This window comes from Rhamphochromis sp. 'chilingali' (assembly GCF_963969265.1).
Source record: "Rhamphochromis sp. 'chilingali' genome assembly, chromosome: 7".
Taxonomy (NCBI): domain Eukaryota; kingdom Metazoa; phylum Chordata; class Actinopteri; order Cichliformes; family Cichlidae; genus Rhamphochromis; species Rhamphochromis sp. 'chilingali'.
The window spans coordinates 4,917,301-4,939,460 of record NC_137934.1 but is presented as its reverse complement, the minus strand read 5'-3'; the positions used below and the strand labels follow the sequence as shown (position 1 = coordinate 4,939,460).

General features: G+C 41.6%; 1 protein-coding gene across 1 annotated transcript in view; it reads left to right on the top strand.

The window, feature by feature from the left end:
• cerk (ceramide kinase) overlaps positions 1-21,617 on the top strand; it is a 53,139-nt gene extending 31,522 nt beyond the window's left edge. The window contains exons 7-13 of the mRNA XM_080887579.1: positions 1,504-1,578; positions 1,716-1,868; positions 3,539-3,644; positions 3,908-3,987; positions 7,750-7,955; positions 14,838-15,016; positions 18,350-21,617. Coding sequence (XP_080743705.1) covers positions 1,504-1,578; positions 1,716-1,868; positions 3,539-3,644; positions 3,908-3,987; positions 7,750-7,955; positions 14,838-15,016; positions 18,350-18,464 — 914 coding nt within the window. The 3' untranslated portion in view covers positions 18,465-21,617. The remainder of the gene's footprint in view (positions 1-1,503; positions 1,579-1,715; positions 1,869-3,538; positions 3,645-3,907; positions 3,988-7,749; positions 7,956-14,837; positions 15,017-18,349) is intronic.
• Positions 21,618-22,160: the final 543 nt, after the last annotated feature.

The following is a 22,160-nucleotide window of genomic DNA, read 5'->3' as shown; positions in this document are numbered from 1 at the left end:
CTCTTATCCCTCATTTGTTGCTTGAAGAGAGCTGATGATAGCCTGGAGCCTGGAGCTATCCGATCAGTTAAATTTATGACTACGATGTCTCCTTGCTTCCGTCTAGTGAAATTATTCAACTAAATTCCCTTCACTTGGTCAAAGATTTGAGAGACGTGACCCTGCTTATGATGTGTAAGGACTGATTTAATTTATGAGAGTATGTTTTACACACACTATCAGCATCTTGGAAAACTTAAGTGCCAACAGTGTCTGCTAAGCTGCTACACAGTCTCTTCTGATTAGCTGGAAGGCGTTCATGACAGAGTACCCATCACATATCCTGAGTGTATATTGCAACCTTTAGAATTACTGAGAGTTGAAGACAGGAAAATATCATATCTGCTCCACTTCCTGTCTTAAGGAGGAAGACATGGATTTAAAAGGAAAAAGGCCTTTCAGTATGTACCTGTGAATACATGGTAAATGGTAAATGGCCTGTATTTATATAGCGCTTTACTAGTCCCTAAGGACCCCAAAGCGCTTTACATATCCAGTCATCCACCCATTCACACACACATTCACACACTGGTGATGGCTGCTACATTGTAGCCACAGCCACCCTGGGGCGCACTGACAGAGGCGAGGCTGCCGGACACTGGCATGGTGACAGTTACTATGGCTACGTTCACACTGCAGGTCTTAATGCTCAATTCCGATTTTTTGATCAAATCCGATTTTTTTTTTGTCTGCTCGTTCACACTACAAATAAAATGCGACAGCAAACGCGCTCTAGTGTGAACGCTCAAAGCGGCCCGCATGTGCAAAAGAAGACGTCACACACGTTTAGACCCAGAGCAAACAATATTGTTTGACTGATGGCCCTTAATATAAAGACTTCGGACTTCATGTTTCCCAATTTTTGCTTTAAGTTCAGGAAGCGTTCGCGATGTCTTCTCAGGCGCTGATAATTGGCGTCTGTCTTGTGTCAGTGACGTAAAAGACGGATTTAATGCGACATGACCGTTCACACAGCAGTCGCTTTCTGAAACATCGGATATGTATCGGATTCAGTACCACATACAAAAGTGACCCAGATCGGATTTGAAAATATCGGATTTGTGCCGTTCACACTGTCATACCATGATCGGATATGGGTCGCATAGGGTCAAAAAAATCGGATTTGATGCGCTTTTGCCTGCAGTGTGAACGTAGACTAAGATGCATCAAACAACCAAACCAATGCTGGCACGTTAAAAAAAAACAAAAAAAACAAAAAACAAAGCATAAAGAATAAGATGTGCTTTTTTCATTATTAAATATAAGCATAATTAGCAGGAAAGGGACCGTTGACTTATTAGTTGATTGTATAAACCACTACACTCCAGAGCCACTGATTAGATGTATCCACATCTTTGAAAACCCAGACAAACAAAGAGAGGATACAACCTTCTGGTAAATTAAAGAAGTATGTCATTTTTATTTCTTTAACCGGAGCGCATCTTTGTTTCCGTAACCCAACAGGGTCTACTGACTGTATCTGCTTTGCTACAGTGGGAACCAACGATCCAGTTACTTCTGCTTTACACATCGTTGTGGGTGAGTGGAAATTGCTGAAAGAATATGAAAAACTTACAAGAACCAACAACCTTTGAAAGATTAGACTAATTTTAGTTTCATATTCATGTTATTTTTTGTGTTTGTTTTTTTTTTTGTTTGTTTGACTATCTCAACAGGTGATTCGCAGCCAATGGATGTGTGTTCAGTTCATCACAATGACGTCTTTCTCAGATACTCAGTCTCATTGCTTGGCTACGGCTTCTATGGAGATGTGCTTTCAGACAGTGAGAGGAACAGATGGCTTGGCCCTGCCAGATACGACCTGGCAGGTATGTGGGCCATCAGTTTTCTAAAATCTGCCTAGATCATTTAACCTTTTATTTTTAACTCTTGGCTCACTGTTCTTAAACGCTATCAATCTCACAATGAATTGTTTTAAAAAAGATTTAACCTGGAGTTCATCCCAGGGCTTGCTGGCTTTGTAAAGGGTCCAGACATCAGCAGCAGGATCAACAGTTTTCCTAACACCATGATTAGATGAGATGGTCTGCAGAAACCTCTACATATTATTGTTATTGTTACTATTATTATTATTTTTATTATTATTGTTTTTTTTGGTCTAGGCTTCAACGCTATGATGACAGATAGGAAACTAAACTAGAGCCAGCTGAATAGAAATAAGCAATTTTCATCCACAAAAATTGAGCTCCACTTATCCAAAATAGAAATCCATAAATTTAAACTCATCTTTTTACTTTAATTTACACTTCCTGGTTGCAGGTATGCACAAAAAAATGAGGTGTGATCAAAATGTTCTCTAGTCATGTTATGTCCCAGTGTACTTGGTGCCTGTGATGTGTGCTGTGTGTCAGAATGGTCATTGATTTTCAATTTCAAGGAGTGGAAGGACTCACATGGAAGTGGTTCGGGCTACCGTTGGGCTTGGAAACTGTGGACCATTCCACTGTGAACTGCAGAAAAGTGCTTAGATGTAGCTGTAGGCCCGGCTCTCACCAATAATGATCCTCCAAGCAAAATTCAAGTCAATTTGAAAGACAGCTTGATGTTTGCTCTTTTGCCGTTTGAGGATTATCGTAAAATCGCACAGCGCACAGCGCAAGTGGACAGAAGGAGGCTAAGATAGCATCCACACTGGAAGCTGTCTAGACGTGTTCCCAAATGGAAAACTTGACCAAAGTTAAATCACTTAGGTTTAGCCCTGTTTAAAAATAACAATAACACCTTTATTGTGTTCACGTTTAACACAGCATCCTTACAGGTGTCACAATTTGGCAGTTATGATCATTTGTAGGAGGAGTATATAATAAACTCTAAATATTGACACAACTCTGCATGCGATAGCAGCAAAGACCAAACAACACCCTTTGCATATTTGCTCGGACACAGTGCCAGCATTTGATATGGTGATGCAATAAGAGACCGATGGGTGGATGAATGGATGGACAGGTAGTTAGTATAGGTAGACAAATGAACCCACAAGGGAAATAATTGTATTGCAGCAGCAGGATAAAGAATAAAAGGTAGTGCAGCCTACAATAAATAAACAGCATAGTTAAAATAAAAGTGCCACAGGAGCACTGTGAGTGCCTTATGCTGTGAGGGAGTGCAAAAACTTTACAAATACAACTACAGAAAATCAAAATGAAGTTACAGAAGAAAGTGACATTGTGCAAGAGAGTTGTGCAATTAATAAATAATATGAATGCAATAAGCTAGAAAGGTTTTGGGTTTTTTTTGGTTTTTAAAAATCAAACTTTTATGCAGTAATCAACAGTGATCAATAAAGTGGTTCTGCAGGGTAGGGGGTTACATACTTGCCTAAAAAGTGAAAGCTGATGTGTTGTGTTTTGTTTGTTTGTTTTTCTAGTAAAACCTTAAAAAAAAAAAAAAAAGAGTTCAGGTTGAAATTAAGCACAACAAAATAAAACACACGGCACATTTGGATTCTGCACTCACACTGACTGTGTCTCCTTTCCAGGTGTGAAAACCTTTCTGAGCCACAACTACTACGAGGGCACAGTCTCTTTCCTCCCCGCCGAGGACGACGTGGGGAATCCGAGGGACAAGCTGCAGTGTCGATCCGGGTAAATGAAAAGCTATCGCTTTATTTCGGGTTTTCAGGAAAGTTTCATCCTTTTCCAAAAAGTGCCATCACTGTGTAACTCGACAACTTATTGTAGCGTAAAATGTGACATGACCGAGCTACAAAAGGCTTTAGACTTATAAGCCGAGCCGGGTTTCAGATGGACCGAATGCATTCCTATCAAATGCATCATTTAGGCTTGTTAAAGTTTGGAATGTCAGCAGGGAGACTGATGTTTTAATCAAAGTGTCGCTGATATTTCAGGTGCAGCATCTGTCAGCACAACCGCTCATCAAAAGACACGCACAGCGACGTGTCGGAGGAGAAGGAAAAGCCAGGCAAAGGTACGGGTTCGGGTTTATTACTAGAAATGTACCGCCTTAATCACACAGGAAAAAGTGCATTTCTCATTTCTCTACCTCGTTATCTGCTTGTTTGTCTAGTTTGAAACCATTGCCAGGCTTCTGATACATGTGAAAATGAGTATTTTTACAGGCTGTAGTTTTAAGAATAGAGACAGGAGAAGAAGGGGGAAAAGAGGAGAGGAGACAATCCCACGCTGGCTGTCTTTTCCCTTGAAGTCGTACACATAAAACAGGGGAAGATTTGCATTTTTCTCTCTTTTTCTGCGAAAGATTAAGTACCTGAGGTGGACTGAGTGTAAATAACCGCATCATCTTCTCCCTCGCAACATTTCGCTCCTGGGTTTTCTGTTGGGTTGATTTTTTTTCTTCTCCTTTTTCTTCTTCCTCTTTCTCTCCCGCAGCACGGCAAACTTCTTGATGAGATTCTTGATGAGTTATTGATGAGAAAACGTAAAGTGATTTTTAGTGACAGTGCATAGCTCCCCTGTTATGCCCCCCCCCGGAGCCGCCTTCTTTTTTTCTTTTTTTTTTTCCTTTTTAACCTATTGATTTACCGAATCTCCAGCAACCAGCCCTCGCGCCTACTTTGCGAGGTTACATGTTCCCAGTCGGACTCTTTCTGTCTGCACAGGACCGAGGACGACAGCCACCTCCTGCTCTCCCTCTGACCATTTGCACACGTACACACACACTTTATTACCCCCAACCCTCTCAAAACCGCGACACCGCAGCAGAAGCCCTCTGGAGCCAGATGAAATACTGACTCCTGTGTTAGTGTGTGTTAGTGTGTGTTAGTGTGTGTTAGTGTGTACTCTGAGCTGCAGATGATCTGTGCGTGTGTGTTCTCTAATTAGTGTCAGGATGTTAAATTCAGCAGTATCTTCTCTTGGCTATCTGGCACTCAGGGCTCCTCTGGAGTGTTTGTGTTTATATTTTTTTTAATTTTTCGCCTGTTTTAAATATAAAAGCAAGCGCAACCTGTTTGTGTATCTGTGCGGGCCGTGTGACCAGTTTCCACTAATCAGAACAAAATTTGGCTCTGCCAGCACTGACAGGGGCTTTTGCCTCACGCCACTGCTGCTGTTTGTTTTGTGCTTTTTTTTTTTCTTCTTCCTGTCTTCTTCTCTGGTGAGGGAAATCTCAGACAACTGCTAAATCAATGAGGCACGACACACTCCCTCACTGCAAATGAGCCAGCCTCTCCTGCAAAAGCAAACACTCATTTGGAAACATTCTCCAAACGCAGAGCCTACAGTCCACCGTTGGATGTCTTGTTGTTGTTCTTTAACTTTTACATCACTGCTTTCCAATTAGAATACTGTTGTTTTAAAGTAGCCTCGGTGGGCTTGTTATCATTGGTTCGCGTTATCACCTTTGTAAGTTTGCTTTTGCAACGTGTGTGTGTGTGTCTGTGTGTGTTGGGGGGGTGGGTAATGAATCGTTTTGCTTTCCGAGATCACATAATTTTCCCTCTGAGGTGCTCGCGGAGCAGTCAGATGCTAATTTGGATGTCTGTGATCACTTTTTTCCAGCTTGCTGCAGCAACTATCACCCTGGTGACAGACACCGGCGGTCCCGTGGGTGATAGCACTGTGTCTTTGATACGCCATCGCACAAGTAAACAGCCACTAATCTCAGAGGAACAGAGTGGTGATTTGTGAAGTGCAACCATCGCGTCTGTCATTCGCGGTATGGGAGGCCACGCGTGCCATTTAATCATAACGAGCAAACTCGCGGTTAACCCATCAGCCTTCCACCTTTGTACGACTTCCTCTTTCTTTTGTTGACCCTTACCTCGTCGTGCTTAATTGCGTTTCGTAGCGGAAGACTCGCAGCCTTGGTAGATTGGTGTCGGCGGGGAAGTTTCTATCTTGGCTCAGTCAGCGGGGTAGCTGCACTGAGAACGGCTGCCAAGACATCTGGATCTTAATGGACCCTCATCAGCATCACTATTGCTCTGTGACAAGCTTGGAGCTTAACCCCAGGACTCATAAAGACTTAGCAAAATGCAGAAAATATTTCAAACCCACATACCTGATGGTGCACAGATTATTCATTTCAGCTTGATAATGGACCCTTCTGGACAAGCTCAATGAGGGTTTTTTTTCCATCTCTTATCTCAGTTGTACAAGTACATAGCTTGAGGTTTTCAGAATTCTCCAAAACGAAATTAAATGTGGCGTTTTTTGCAAATGTGGCAGAGCTGCAGCCGAATTGCAGGTAAAGTTCCAGTGAACTTAAAATCTCTTCAGCTCAAGGTTTGCTTGTTTAAGAGTCTCAATGTCACATGGAGGAGTTTGAATATTGCAGAGACAGCAGAAGAAGTTAAGCAAAAGCACAAATGGACAAAAGCAAACTGATAACCTCACACTTTTAAAAGATTACCTTCGACCGCTTGAGGCGGGGTTGTGAAAAAAGTATTTTTTTTTTTTCTCATTCACCACCACTTGATTTTTTTAGTTTTTTGCTGCTAACTCACCATTTCCCTCCATCAACATGACACATTTAATTCCAAGTGGAGTGCACTTAAATAAAAGTGAGTGTGGTTATTTGGAGCATACAGCACCGGCAGCTTTGGAGCTCTGTAGTGTGGTTCAGCAGTGCAATGGATTACTACACATTTGGCAACCTCATATGGAATACTGGAAACCAAGTCAAGTTTTTAAAGGTTTTAAGGAGAAAGATGCTGACATCCAGCAATCAAAAGTTAGAAATGTGCAACTGAATGAAACTCGCTGAACTCACTGTTGACCTTGGTAGCAAAGATTCTTTTCAAACACAACAAATGCCAGCTTCCTAGTGTGTAAACCTATTTGATGTCCAGTTGCGCTTGTGTGGAAATGGAGCAGGTGTGTCAGGTGAGGAGCTGGAGAGGAGAAGTGGCCCATCTCCTGCACGCTCTACCAAAGTAATTCCAGGAGTAATTCTGGAAATTTGGACGAATTTATGCTTAGGTGTCCAAACTTCATTGGAGAAGACTGCCATGCGTAAAGTTCACGTAACTCTGAGTTAAAGGCAGTATATCTCTCTGCTGCATTGATATGAAACTGAACTCTTCTGCAAAGGTGTGTTTAAAGTGAAAAGTACTGTTTGGGTTGCGTGCCTCTTACGATCACAAAAGGGTAATTATGGTTGTTTTGCATTACAGGTAATGCAAATCAACAGTAATCGCACAATTTAATAGTGTTTACATGTAAGTTTACTTTGCAAGTGTCACAGAACAATTTGCAGCTTAAGCTGCTTTGTGCCCACAGTTTTGCAATCAGACTGCATGTAACACCTAACACACTTATATAAAGCACCATATTTGCTGACTTCCAAGTTGGCTTGCAAACTGCAACCATAAACTGTATAGGTGCACTTCGCAGACGCACATATCTTTTAGTCAGCGCTGAGCAACAGACTGCTGAAACAGTTTTATCTTCTGTTGACACACGTGACGGTCAAAGTGGCTACACCCAAACTAAATCCAAACAGGTGGGTCATTTAAAAAAAAAATACACTGCCTTAAAGATGTTAAGAAGGGGAAAAGTGTATGTAAACGGGCTGCAAAGACGTTCTTTTTATAGCTAAAGTCGTGCACTTTAACATCAGTCTGTGTGGATTGACTCACCTTTGGAGCCAGCCTCAAGTGGCCATCAGAGGAACTGCAGCTTGAGGAGTAACATCTGTGTATGAATGACTTCACCTCATCTAGTCTGTTCTTACTTGTAAACCTAAATGTGTTGATGTTGGTTTCAGATGACAGCAGTGACTGGAATGAGATCCATGGAAAGTTTATTGCCATTAACGCAGCCAACATGAGCTGCGCTTGTCCTCGAAGTCCAAAAGGCCTGTCACCCTTCGCCCACCTCGCTGACGGCAATGCAGACCTGATCCTGGTGAGGAACTGCTCCCGCCTGGACTTCTTCAAACACCTTCTTCGACACACCAACAAAGACGATCAGGTGGGCGTACGCAGCTGCGCTGTGTGCAATCAAATCTCAATGCACTTGCTATTACCGAATAGGCATGCAGCAGTTAAGATGCTTTTCCCCTAATATGCCTAAACTGTCGATAAATGTAAAGCGCGGGGCATGCTGTGCGTAATCTTACTGAATGGAAAAGACTGCAATTCGGATCCAGCAGGGATAACAGAAGGAATCTTCAGATAACAGTGAAGCAATCCTCTGTCAATCATCGTGTTAAACACTACGCACAGCATCGAGTTCAACATGATGACTTTCCAGTCTGTGCACAGATGGATTGAGTGTGTTGAGCCTGTAATCGAGTAAGCAGAAGGAAGAGTTTGCCCACTTGCTGTGCTAGCACCTCCCTTTGCTGACTCTGCTCAATTTCTCAACTCTGGTTCACTTTAGTTCAAATGCCTTAGCCCTTATGCCTTCCCACGTATCATAAATAACCTCCACCCTAGTCCAGAGAGGCACTGGTAATCGCTGCATCAGGGATACACTGTATGGGAGAGCAGGCTCATACCAGACTAATGCCCTCACAGGATAGCACAAGTATTACCAGGGGTAGTCTAGTGATTAGTAATAATTACCTCAGGAAGGACCACAGGAAGTTTATCCCATTCAGAGGGATCTCAAGTAATTTTATCTGCACCGACTTCCTTGGTAAAAGTGTGAATTTCCAGTGTTTTTAGCCCAAGCCGGCATTGTGAGGCGATTTCTAAATGTCAGATTTTCCTTTTCAGTTGTGCCCTGATATTTAAATCACAAAGGTAAAATATTACCTGTGATGTGGTTTGATTCGATGATTTGATAGATTTCCAGTTTTAAAGTTGACATTATACAGCGGCACAGAAAGGCAAACATTTCGATGATGATAAAGTAAAGAAAATGGTATTCAGAGCAGAGCACAGAGGCGGGTGCTGTTACAGTGAAATTATCAAGCAAAGGGAAAGATTTTGCTGCTCCGAGTGACACGAAGCGTGTCTCCAGTCCCAATTAAATATTTTAGCATCTAGATGACTCAGAGAAATGTGCATGCACAACATAAAATTACCAGCCTTCACTGGCAATGCTGCTGAATGTAGGAATTAAAATGACTTTGACTGCTGAGGATTTCCCCTGAATGCTATAATCCAAACGCTGAGAGTCAAAAGCAAGATATTAGCAATGGGACACAGTTTGGTTCTGTTTATCTATTACCTCCGATTTGTCTGGGTCTAATTAGCAAACGGTAGCGCGATGCTCGATTGTCCCAATTTCCCAAATGGAGAAGTCGCTCTTTGTTTCTGTTTTCAACAACAAACAATGTAACTAATGAATATTTATTTGTCAATCAGAAACTTTTCCAAACAATCAGCAACTATCAATTATAATCAAATACCACTATTACCAAGAGTACCACAGTGTCTTAATTTAAAAAAATAATTATCATTAAAAACATTGAATATATGGTACTAATAAGATGGCCATTATTATTCCATGAGCTGGGGAATTCAGTTTGAATGACTGTGCAACTAATGCCGCTCCGTTTTTATTCACGGATCATTCAATCACCTTTACAAAGTAAAGGTACAAAACAAACAGAATTTTCACTTCGTTTTAATTATTAATGAAATGATACATGATGTTTATTTAGCAGTTTTCAACATTTCCCTCCCTTTTAATGTTTGCAAATCAAGCAACTGGTTTGTTTTACATGATTACACAGAATGTTTTAAATTCTGTGTTTAATGATAACTCGAACTAAATTCGAGTGTGTTGCATACGGGCAACACACATTGAATGGCACATAAGGGAAATTTTAAAAACATAGAGACATTAATAACTGCTGTGTGTGTGTGTGATGGAGTTTGCACATTTTTTCTGGGGGGTTAGTTTGTTTGCCCGTCTGTTAAGGAGGTACGGGTACATACTGGACTTCCTGACCAACCGCCCCCAACATGTCCGGCTGGATAACCGCTGCTCATCTACCATCACAATGAACACCGGTGTACCACAAGGCTGTGTGATGAGCCCTTTCCTCTACTCCCTCTTCACCCACGACTGCAGACCTGCTGATGGTTCCAACACCATCATTAAGTTTGCAGATGACACCACGGTGATTGGCCTCATCAGTGACAACGATGAGGCCGCCTACAGGGAGGAGGTGGATCGTCTGGCTGAGTGGTGCGACACAAACAACCTGCTGCTTAACACCAAGAAGACCAAGGAGCTCATCGTGGACTACAGGACGAATGCTGACCCACATCCACCCATCCACATTAAGGGGACGGCTGTGGAGCGTGTGAGCAGCTTCAAGTTCCTGGGAGTCCACATCTCCGAGGATCTCACCTGGACGACCAACTGCTCCAAGCTGGTCAAGAAGGCTCACCAGCGCCTCTTCTTCTTGAGGACTCTGAGGAAGAACCACCTGTCCTCAGACATCCTGGTGAACTTCTATCGCTGCACCATCGAGAGCATCCTGACCAACTGTATAACAGTCTGGTACGGGAACTGCTCTGCCTCGGACCGGAAGGCGTTGCAGAGGGTCGTGAAAACTGCCCAGCGCATCGCCGGAGCACCACTTCCTGCCATAAAAGACATCTACAGGAAGCGGTGTCTGAAAAGGGCTGGGAAAATCATCAGAGACCCCAGTCACCCATCACATGGACTCTTCACCCTCCTGCCCTCTGGGAGGCGCCACAGGAGCCTCCGGACTAAGACCACCAGGTACCGGAACAGCTTCTTCCCCACAGCTGTCAGACTCCTGAACTCTGCCTCCTGACATCTGACCCACGTTAACTCATGGACTGAACATACACACACACACACAATGGACAACTGTACCCTCAAACACACAATAATAACATGGAGTGAACCACCACTCACAACCACTAGCACTTTATATAGCCTCTGTAGAAATTATCCACACCCTCACTTACCTTAACTGCACTACTGTATAGCTCTGTGTAAATAATCATTCTGTACATACGATAATTTTTAACCCTACAACTGTTTACAACTTGCATAGTTCCCATTTCTGTATAGCTGTATATCTCAGATTCTGTAAAGTTATTTATTTCATATTCTGTATAGTTTTTCATATTTATATCCTGTTCATATCCTGTACATAGCTTGTAATCACTACAGCCTGTACATACTTATAGTTATAGAATATTCACAACATACTTCATACCGTGTACATTATAACATAATAGACCCATTTCTGTAATATACTCACATATCTATATTATTGCTAATATATATTGTAATATATCTATATCACTAAAGCACTTCTGGATGGATGCAAACTGCATTTCGTTGCCCTGTACCTGTGCATGTGCAATGACAATAAAGTTGAATTCTATTCTATGAATTCTATTCTATACAGGTCCATATATATACACACACACATGCTACGATCATCGTAGTAAGTAGATGTTGACATAGAAGTATGTTTCAGAGAGCATGTTAGCCCTGGCTATTTGAGCTTGATAAGCTAGCATTGCTGTTTAAAGCTTGTTTTATATTACACACTCACTTGTCACAGCTGTGTAAGGAAAAGAAAAGAAGTCTCGTTAACCACCGTCCAGGAATCGCAGATGTCTGAATGTGATAATGGCAACGAAAAATGATGACATGCTGCATCTCTAGGCTGTCTTTGCCGCTTTACTTGCGGCACAGAACAGGAGACGAGTATGAGTAGGGTGATCGGGACTTTGCGTCAGAGTTCAGCTAATATCAGCATCACTGTCCAGCCAAGCAGAGAGAAACAAGGAGTGAGAAGCCACTAAGCGTATTCATGGCCTTGTCAGAAAGCCTTTTAGGCAGACCATCCAGCATGAATGCAAAGCGGCTGCAGTCATAAAGCGGGTCTGATGTGAAATAAATGGCTTTCACTCCACTTTCAGGATGAGAGAGGGTCAGAAAGAGAGGGGAGGAAGGTACAGAAAGAAAGCAAGACAAAACAGAGAGGAGTTTAGAGAGAAAGTGGCACCCTGTGAAGTTTAAGAAAATAGGTTCAGCTCTGTCCGTGCGCTTTCTGCAACACTGACGGAGATGAAAGGGGATTTTTGACAAAATAATTTCTTTTCATCTTTCTTTTCTCTTTTCCTTCACTCCTCCAGCGTTCACACAGTTTTCATGCACTTGCATGTTATCTGACCCGCATCTCTCCCTTTTGCCTGTTTACATCTGTCACTGGAAAAAGAAGGAAAAACGGCCCACATGTTGATATAAGGACGTTCCGTAAGAAGACAGTAGGAAAAATACAATGTTTACTCTACACACAAGGAGCCTGTAAACTAAATTTAAGTGTAATTTTTCAGGAAAATGGGATTCTCTGATCACTGGATGGGGCTGTGGCTCAGGTGGTAGAATAATAATAATGTATACTTTATTGATCCCTGTGGGGAAATTCCTCCCTGCATTTAACCCATTCACTCAGTGAAGCAGTGGGCAGCAATTGGGCGCCTGGGGAGCAGTGTGTAGGGACGGCATCTTGCTCAGGTGTGCCTCAGGGTAGCCGTTCAGTGGATTTGAACCCCCGATCTTCCAATCATGGGGCCACCACTCTACCTACTGAGCTATCCCTGCCCTGAATGGGGCACCTACCAATCAGAATGTCAGTGGTTTGATCCCCAGCTCCTCCAGTATGCATGTTGAACTAGATGGTGAACTCCAAGTTTCTCCTGATGGATCCATCAGTTTGAGAAATCTTCAGGAAACAGAAGTTTTGGTTTGGGGCAGCGTAGACAGAGATCAACGAGGACCTTGACAAAGTCATGGGACCCGTCTGCGTTCCCACTACCACACTTGCCCAGGTTCCTGCAGTGATGGGCACCTGCTGGGCTTTGAAAGATCGCAGGGGTATTTTAGAAAAGTGAAACAGCATAAAGGGCCTTTCATGGGTTTTTATACAGAAACGAATCCTGTTTCTCATTCGCAGGTCGTAAGGTCAGTGTACAATCCACTGTTTTGTCTGCACTTGATTACTGTGATATTGTTTGTATGCATGCTTCTTATCCACCTGGAAGCCTCGATTCTGTGTGTCACGGTCCATCACGATTTATTACAGGCGATTCTTTTCTTACTCGCTGTGGCATCGTGTATGGAAAAGTGGGGGGGTCCTCTCTATCATGTTTATTTACAAGGCCCTGCTGCAAAGACTTCCTGCTTGCCTCTGCTCCTTAATCAAATTTAAAGACGGTGCTTAGAATATCGGGTCACAGGACACTTTAACTTGAGCTGTGCGTGTTATTCATGCCGAACTTGAAAAAACTGGATTTAAATACTTCGCTATAATTGAGGAAAACAAAGCAGTCTCTGGGATATTTCAACGTTGTTCTTGATTTGTGATCACTCATAAAGTGCAGTTTTGATATATAGCTGGAAAAAGAGATTGCAATATCAGTGAGACTGTTCAAATAAAGGATTTAATAATAACGACAATGATAATGTACAACACAACAGCGGCATTGTTTCCTGGGGTTTGTGTTGCATATGAATGGTTTGTACATTTGCACAGCAAATGGAAATGAAGAATGACAGGGAGCGTGTGTCTTATAGTACACATAAAGAAATGAGCAGGCGGGGGAAAAAATGACAGCACAACACAAATCTAACAGTCAGTGAAGTGCAAACAGCTTCCTGTATGACTGGGGAAATATGGTGCACAAAATGAGGTCATGCAGAGGTCAGAAGATGCACAAGAACCTGCAATGTGACTACACTGTCCAAAACATGAACTAGTTGTCGTTATTTTGAGCAAACTGAGATTAAAACGACGATCATACGCGTGATTGGCACATCCATAATATTATAACAGCACCTGAGCTGCAGTGAATGTGGGGGAAAGTGTGGATGCCCCACATATGCAAGGTCTCTACAACCTCTTTGAACGACCAGGCTAATGTGTCATAAGCATTTCTTTGTCTGTTTAGTGTTCTGTTAATGAATGTTGAATAAATTTTGATCACTGTAGACAGGAGTTATGAGGATTTTTTTTTTTTTATGATGTACTGTAACAGTGAGAACAGTGTTTAACAGTTGTTATGGTTACAGATGGTTGTGTAGTAAAACAGCTTAAGATTGTTCATGCCATTGTTTTTTAACTTCCAATAAAATGTCAGTAAATCATTATGGCTATAATGTTATCATGTGTTAGGAAAAACGGGACATGTGATAGTAGATGTGCTTGCTCTGTGAAACTTTAATAATAATAGTAATAATAGTAATACATATTATTTGAGGGTGCCTTTCAAAAACCTAAGGTCACCTTACAAAAGAACAAAATTAATAAAAGGAGCAACAGTCATAAAATACATAAAATAAGTTAAAATTGCAAAACAGAACTTGACAACAGATAAAATCAGCACTAAAGCGAATAAGCCAGTTTGAACAGATGTTTTGAGCTGTGACTTAAATGCAGGAAGAGAGTTTATATTTCTTATTGCTGGAGGAAGAGATTTCCAGAGCCAAGGAGCAGAGCGACTGAAGGCTCCGTTCCCCATAATCAAGGGTTAATCATTCATTTATTGTTGTTAGACAAGCATTTATACATTATATATTGAGCTGTAGTTCAAAATTTGGTGGAGACACTTATTATGAGGAAATTCTAATTAGAAATTCTTTTCTAAAATGCTGTTTTCCATCCTCACTGTTCAGTACGTCTTATTTCCTTGTGACTCTGAATGAAGAAACGTTGATTTAGTCGAGCACTAAAACAAAGATGAGCTCTTGTGTCGGCTCTCAAGCTGCTCACTTTGAAACCTTTACAGGTGATCCGGGAGCATAACATCTGCAGCATCTGTGAGAACATCTGTTCCTTTGTCTATCTTATCTGTCCGTCTTCTCCCCTTTCATCATTTCTCATGTGGGTCTGCCTTTCTCCCCCAGTTTGACCACCCTTTTGTAGAGGTCCACCGGGTGAGGAAGTTTCGCTTCGAGCCAGAGCGCCACATACTGGTTTCACTGGAAGACCTGAGCGAGCCTGCAACAAAGACTGGCTACAGCACTCCCCTCGGCAGCTGGAGCTGCGATGGGGAGATCCTGCCTGAGGTTGCCATTCAAGTCAGGTAAATGACAACAGAATCATGTGTGACTGCACAGACAATTGTGTGACGTACGCTACGAGGCATCATAAGAGATTCAACCAAGGTCTTACTTGTAGAAATACTGCATTTGGCTCAGGTGAGGAATGATGTCATCCAGGTCATGGTAGTCTTAATCTCAGACTCTCAGGGCAGCGTTATAGGTGGCACCTATAATGTTGACACCCCTTCCGAGACTCAAATGATTACAAGGTGGGTCATTAACTCTGAGGACCACCTCCAAGGGGAAAATCCCACTAGGGGTTAAATACCTGGGAATATCCGGACCAAAGAAACCTCTGTGGTAAGAGGTTAAACCCCAAAAGGAAGACTTTCAGTACAGTTACATGGTCTACTTAGATGCATATTTGCATACTCATATAAGATCCTCTGGGTGATTTATAGAAACATTTGGTGACTGCAGTGAACATGTGAAATTGCCTGGAATACACTAAGGTGTTTAAAAAAAATGAAAAAAGAAAAGAAATCTCTCAAACTTGGGGAAACAAACACTGGAAAAACAATAAAATGCATTTTTATTTATAAGTTGTGATGAATGTTTTGCTCATATATTAGACATTTTAATGCTTTTAAACTCTACTTTGCCTGGTAAAGAGGAGCAAACCTCGATAACTTCTTTTTACCGTCTTATGAAGCTTGTCACTAAAAATGAACTCTGTGCGGCGGAGCGGTAAAGACGGGCCTGGATCACTCGGCATAGATGACGACTGGCAAATGGTTCTGAATTGAAGCACATAATATTGTAGGAGCAGTATAATGGATGAAGTATTGAAATACGTGCGGGGCTCATACCTATTGCATCATCATGGCTGGATATTTGTGGTAAAGACTTTCCTTTTGGGTATTAAGCTGTAATCTTGGCTTAAATTGCCCCAAATGTTCCTGAGTATTATGTCTTAAAGCGTAAGTAGAAACAGATTATGTTCTGTATGCCTGACAACTCTGTATTCACAGTGCACTGAAGTAAAACTCAGATGTACAACTTTTAGCCGCTGCTTTGATCTAAACTGAAATCGTAGAAAAAAGCCTGTGGACTTGGGTGACCGTGACTTTGCCTTTTCGCCTTGGTCGTTTATGGCTTTGAAACACCTAAAGGTACTGGGTAGATGGCTGTGAAAAGCTGTTCAGACATGCATGTTCCTTGATCCCAATGACTTCTGTGAATCCTCGATTTTAGCCATTAAAGATCGAGACATTCAGATCAGCCTTAGATAACTGTTTTTAGTGAGAATTGTTAAACATTAGCATGGTTACATGCCAGAACAGGTCAGCAGACTGATGACCAGAGACCTAGAAGTGTCTAACAGTGCAAGCAAAGAATACCTTTGACTGGCATATTAGAGGGTGGGCAATATACAAAAGGTTTACCTAACTAACGAGATCCTCTAAATGTCCTCTAAAGAGCAGCTGCCGTTGACAAAGTGATGACTGCTTAAGTGGACTGAGTTTTAGGATGGTCAACATGGACCTTAGGTTCTAGTCACACAGGCATGGAGACCAGTTGGCAACCATCAGTCGGGAGAGTTTTCCTCAACTGTTTGCAAGTGGTTTCTGGAGTTAGCTGCAGTCACTTTAGTTAACATGGAAGATACCAAACTACTCGACAAGTAGAAAACTGGTTGGGGAATGCACATTTTTTCCTAGTTAGCGGAGATTGCCAGGGACTTACCAACTGGGCTCCAGGCTTAAGTCAGCGGCCCCCAACCTTTTTTGCGCCACAATATTTTCACGAGCTGGCCTTTAAGGAGTTGCGGATAAATACAACAAAATAAAACCAGTACCGGTACCAAAACAAAGAAAATGTATTCATAGCACAAGGGAAAAGACCCAGGGAAACTGAGTTAACGATAAAAACGATCAAAAATAACGAAAAAACCCTGAAAACCATCAATTTCACACCTGAGCCTCAACTCTCGTGACCCGGTACCAAACGACTCGCGGACCAGTATCGGTCCATGGCCCGCTGGCCTAAGTGACCGAAGACTTATTAGGCTGATAACATGTTCGCATGGCAATGCTAGCTTGGCTACAAGCTATCCAAACTTTTAATATCTGTCAGTGACCCATCTAGGGTTAGAGGTACAGGCAAAAGGAAGGGTTTTTAGCAAAGAAACTATAATGCCCAAATCTACAGTTTTACTATTTTGGCTAAATAATTCTAGTGGTCTGCTAGATGCTAAGGAGTTATATGAGAAAACTTGAATTTGGAAAGAAAAAGCAGGAAAAAACATGTAGAGGATTTAAAGATCTAACAACGACAATACTCTGTGTGTAGCTAAATTGTCAATATAAAAGAAGGGCTGGTGATAAAGATGTCCTCCTGTGTGGCGAGACAGAAGCGAGAGCAGCAGTGCCATTAGCACCACTAGTGTCCAATAGTTTCTGGTCAGGAGAGTCTTTCACTGTTCCCCGCTGTACAATCTTGGCAACTCAATGGAATTAGCCCCCCTCATTATTCTGGCCCTGTCCACACTTCAGCTTTCCCCGCTATCAGATCTCTATACAGCCGGCGTGGCACTGCTTGACGCATCATTTATTTCATGCTCCATTGTACTTTGCCAATGATGCATGGCGCTGTAATGTTGCTAATTTAACGGCCCTCCCCATGTTAAAAGGCTACTCCCCTTTAATTAAAGCAGAAGTCCGTCCTTTTATTGCCTCTTCCTCGCCACTAATCGTTCTTGGAGTGAGGCAGCCAGAGTGCTGCTTGGATAATAAATGGTAATAGCCCGGGTGCGACGGAAGGAAAGTTGGAGGGGGAAAAAAAGAGTGCGATGTAGGAAGTACATCTTTAGCAAAAGTTAAACTGAAGGCACAACTGTGATAAAGACAAATACTTACAAACAAGCTAAGGTACCTTTTTATGTAATTACAACCTGAAGATGCCTCTGCTTGATTTTGTGTTTTCATTTCATGTATAAATAGAATCTAGAGATAAAGCATTATATTAACTGCTGCTTACGCCCCCAAGAAAACAGCAGGTGTTCTGACGTAAATATAGGTATCATTTAGGAGAAAAAGGCACAGGTAGTAATTAAGATTGTACAACACACTGGCCATTTTACAGCTTTTTTTCTGTGCATATACTCCATCTGTTATAGGCGGCACTTTAAAGGTTTCTGCATGTCAGACTGTCTCTTTCAAGTTTGCGTGTCGAGTCCTAACACAGGGGTGCCGTTCCGTTGCTTCTGCGGCCACATGGGCAGTAAAGTCTCACAGAAAAGAACATAGTCATTAAGTTGATGGTTTGTTATTCAGGCTAAATGGTGCATTTTGTGTGTGTCTTTATCTCTGCAGTGTCCAGTGCCAGTTGATCAGGCTGTTTGCCCGTGGTATTGAGGAACAGCAGCAGCAGCAGTGTGTGTCGGACGACCCGTGTACCCTCAGTGCCTTGGAGCCAACCACAGACTAGTCAGTGGATTGAGAGCTGAAGAGGACATTTAACTGTTCAAAAACAACTTAGTTGAACTTGGCACAGTTTCCTGGAAAAACACATTCGTCATATCAGTTTAAATCCTAAATGCTGATGTCTCCTTGCCTCCTATCCATGCAAAAAAAAAAAGGGGGGAATGAAATTTAACCCTGGAGAACCCATGGGGTCAAATTTGACCCCATGGTTTCCCTAGAAAACCAATGGGGTCGGCTCTGACCCCATTGGTTATTTGAAAAATGCAAAGCTAAAAAGCACTTCAGCATCCCATTATGAGGATGGAACATTTAAATCCAAGGAAAAGTTTCATCACAAGTCAACTAGTCATTTCCCCTTTGACATTTGGGGCTTTTCAGGTACAAAATTGCCTCATAGAGCTTGAAGTAAGCAGAGATATAATGTGCCTACTGCTGCCACATTGAAACCCAAAATGTCAGGTTTTGTATTTGTACTTTTTGGGAAATTAAGATGTCTAAGCTCAAAGGATCTGAAGCAGGGGAGTCCACACAGACACACGCACAAACAGATGAAACTGGACTTAACTATCCCAGAAGGTCTTTACCCTGCCATGAAGGAGAATATAAATGGGATTTCTCCCTACACAGCATGGACAGAGAGCCAAGGAGATGCAGCTCTGTAAGAAGGATGAAGAATAATCCCTGTGAAGTACATTGATAAACTGAAAAGAGTAGAGAAAAAAGTAGCAAGGCTAAAAGGAAAAAACAAATCTCTCCTTTTAGGGGGAAAAGGGGGAAAAAATCATTTAATCTGTGACCCAGGTGGAAGCAGATATGAGCCAGGGGCACTAATGAAAAGGACTGAGTACCCTGCTAATACACTAACAGGACCCCGGTGACTGCTGGGTGATAAGGCAAAGTGGTTGCTAAGTGATTTGGTGTGTCTGAGCACCGCTGCGCTGCACCTGTGGCTCTGAGTTCTGCTCGTCTCTGGCTAAACTACCAACAGTTTAATCATCACCTGGGATTAGCTAAAATTATCCATTGTTAACATCATTAGAGATAATGTATTGCTTTGCTTTGAAATTGCTCTTATTCAGCTTTTTCCTTTTTTTTTTTCTTTTTTTTTTCTTTTTGTTTGAGGTCAAGCTGGTCTTGATATCACAGGAGAACGGTCGCCAGCAAATAAGAAGAAGCTTTTATTTTTACAGTGATTATATAAAACTGTGTGTATGGTAATAATACATGAGGGTCCATGTATATGTGATTAAAGTAAAAGTGGGTTTTCTGCAGGTCCTTCGGGATTCGTGCGTGCATGTGTGAAGATGCCAGTGATGATGATAATTTGGATTTTATTACTTAGGGGCTCATAGCTGCCATTGTTCAGATGGTGTCTCACCATAGTTGAGATGCTTCAGATTTGTTGTTACTGAGGTTTTTGCAGACACATGATCACTAACAGTGGGATGTTTGTTTGTCCCCCATTTTGGATGTGTGACATTTATGGTTACAACATAGGGTCAAACGAATAAAGCCTTAGTCACACAGACCAGGAGATCAGTTAGTGACACCCTGGAAACCACCAGTCACTAGGGAAGATATCCCTGACCAGCTGGACAAAACCTCCTTAGCAGTGCTTTGATAGGTAGAAGATATCGTTCACCGGTAATTTGCATGGAATATGCAAGTTTGCCAACTACTCTCCAAGCGGTAGTAAGGCCGTTAAAAGTATGATACGAACCGAAATTGAAGCTGTTGACCTTGTAAAGAAAATCTGCACTTAATTAAATGTGTTTGCTGTAGCACTGAGGCACTTTTACTATGAAGGCAAATATTTTGTTTCTGGTTTGCTTTGCACTTTTGCGAGTTTTGTCGCTTGGCTAGCAGTGAGTTAATATTTATTTTAAAAAAAAAGCTGGCATCATGAAAAGTACAGGCTTGCAACCAAAGAAAATCACTGCTAAAAAGCTCTTGGTTGCCCTCTTTGCAACCAGTTACAAACTATAGCAACTATACGCTAAACTTTTTACTCAGAGATTGGTGGCTGTATCATGTCCACTATGGTAGACCACAGAGAAATATGTGCAGGATGTCTTGTGAGAAATTTTTATAGATGACCAAACGCACAAATGTAACTAATGCAATAATTGGTACCTTTTTTCTGTCAGACATCTTAAAACACATGAACATTTTAGCTTTTAAAAAGCTTTATTTAACGTTATTTTTCATTAATGAGCATTAATTTTGTGTATGTAATGTTCATACAGTATAATTTCAGAAAGATAATATAAAACAAAATTAAATCCCTTTTTAATTTTGTGATGGGAATCTAAAAAGGTAACAAGCCATGGAAGTTAAATCCAAGTTAAACTTTTTAAACCTTTATTTACATTTTTCCACCAATGCTTTTCCTGGTGTTTGGTCCAATTTCTGTGTGCTTACAATTGCATTTTGATTAACTGTCATATCCAGAGTCAAAGGTTAACGCTCGCTATCTTTTCAGATTATCAATCTGATGCTAAATGAATTAGTTCGCCATCTTAGCTGCTGTTGTCACGTAGAAACTTAAGCACTCTTTATGCAAAGAGAGAGTCAAGCGCAAGACTGAAACAGAGCAAAATCTTGTAAAACCATAAATGATGCTACTTTCCAACAGTTATAAAGTAGTTGATGTGAGAACAAGCGCCCTTTCATGTTGGCTCTATGCAGCTGGCTGCTCAAGTGCTCACAACTAAAAACAAAGAGATGGTAACATCACACATTACTGGTTACTTGTTGGTTAAACTATTAAATGTAGTTTAAAAAAAAAAGAAGGTTTTTGCAACTTTGTCTGGGAATTTTATTGGGATAAAACCACCACTGTGCACTTACTGGGATATGTGCTATTGTATGTTATCACATTAGGGCTTCTTTCTATTGCCTTGCTTAGCTGCCTTCTTTTCATGGGTCCAGTTAGATGACGGCTGTTTAATCAGACTATTGCACTGTGTGCATTACTGTCTGCAGGCAATGAAACTGTTTTTTTAGTGGAACCCACTAGTGTATGATAAAGATGTAAACTAAATCAAAATATAAAGTTAATTTAATTTTGACTCTTCATACTTTAGTACACACTGTACACAAAACAAGCTGTGATGTAACTAGATATGTTTTATATAACGAAGAACTGCAATAAAGTTGTTTTGAAATCAGATTTTTGAACTCATGGTGCGTCTGATGCCAGTGGTGTTTTATTCCTTTCTTTTTCTACTTCTTAAAGACACACTCTCTCCCACGCATGCACACAAAGGTCAGCGGTCTCCTGATCTGGCTTTCTTACTCTCACTCTTTACCTGTCTCCCTGTATGAGTGGGATTTAATAGGGTGCTGTGATGTGAGTGAGATGTTTCATTAAAGAACATCAGACATCAAAGGTCTCTGCTGATGGAGTGGTATTTCAAGCTGTGCTCATTCTGCCCACTGACTGGATCTTGTTTCTTTTTTGACACAGAGATAGGCAAGTATGGAAATCTAAATTTGGAAAGTAATGTCAGTTAAAATTTCTCACCCTGGGTATGAGTGCAAGTCCACAAATCAAACTTGTCTCAGGTAAAACAGGTTGTAGCAATAGCATGTAATGGATTTATCTGTATTGGGCCCTAGTTTGCTGCTTTTTAAAACTATTCAGGCCGTGCACCGGCTGAATGTGCTACACCAAAGGTCGAAGGTGCTTGTGCCAATC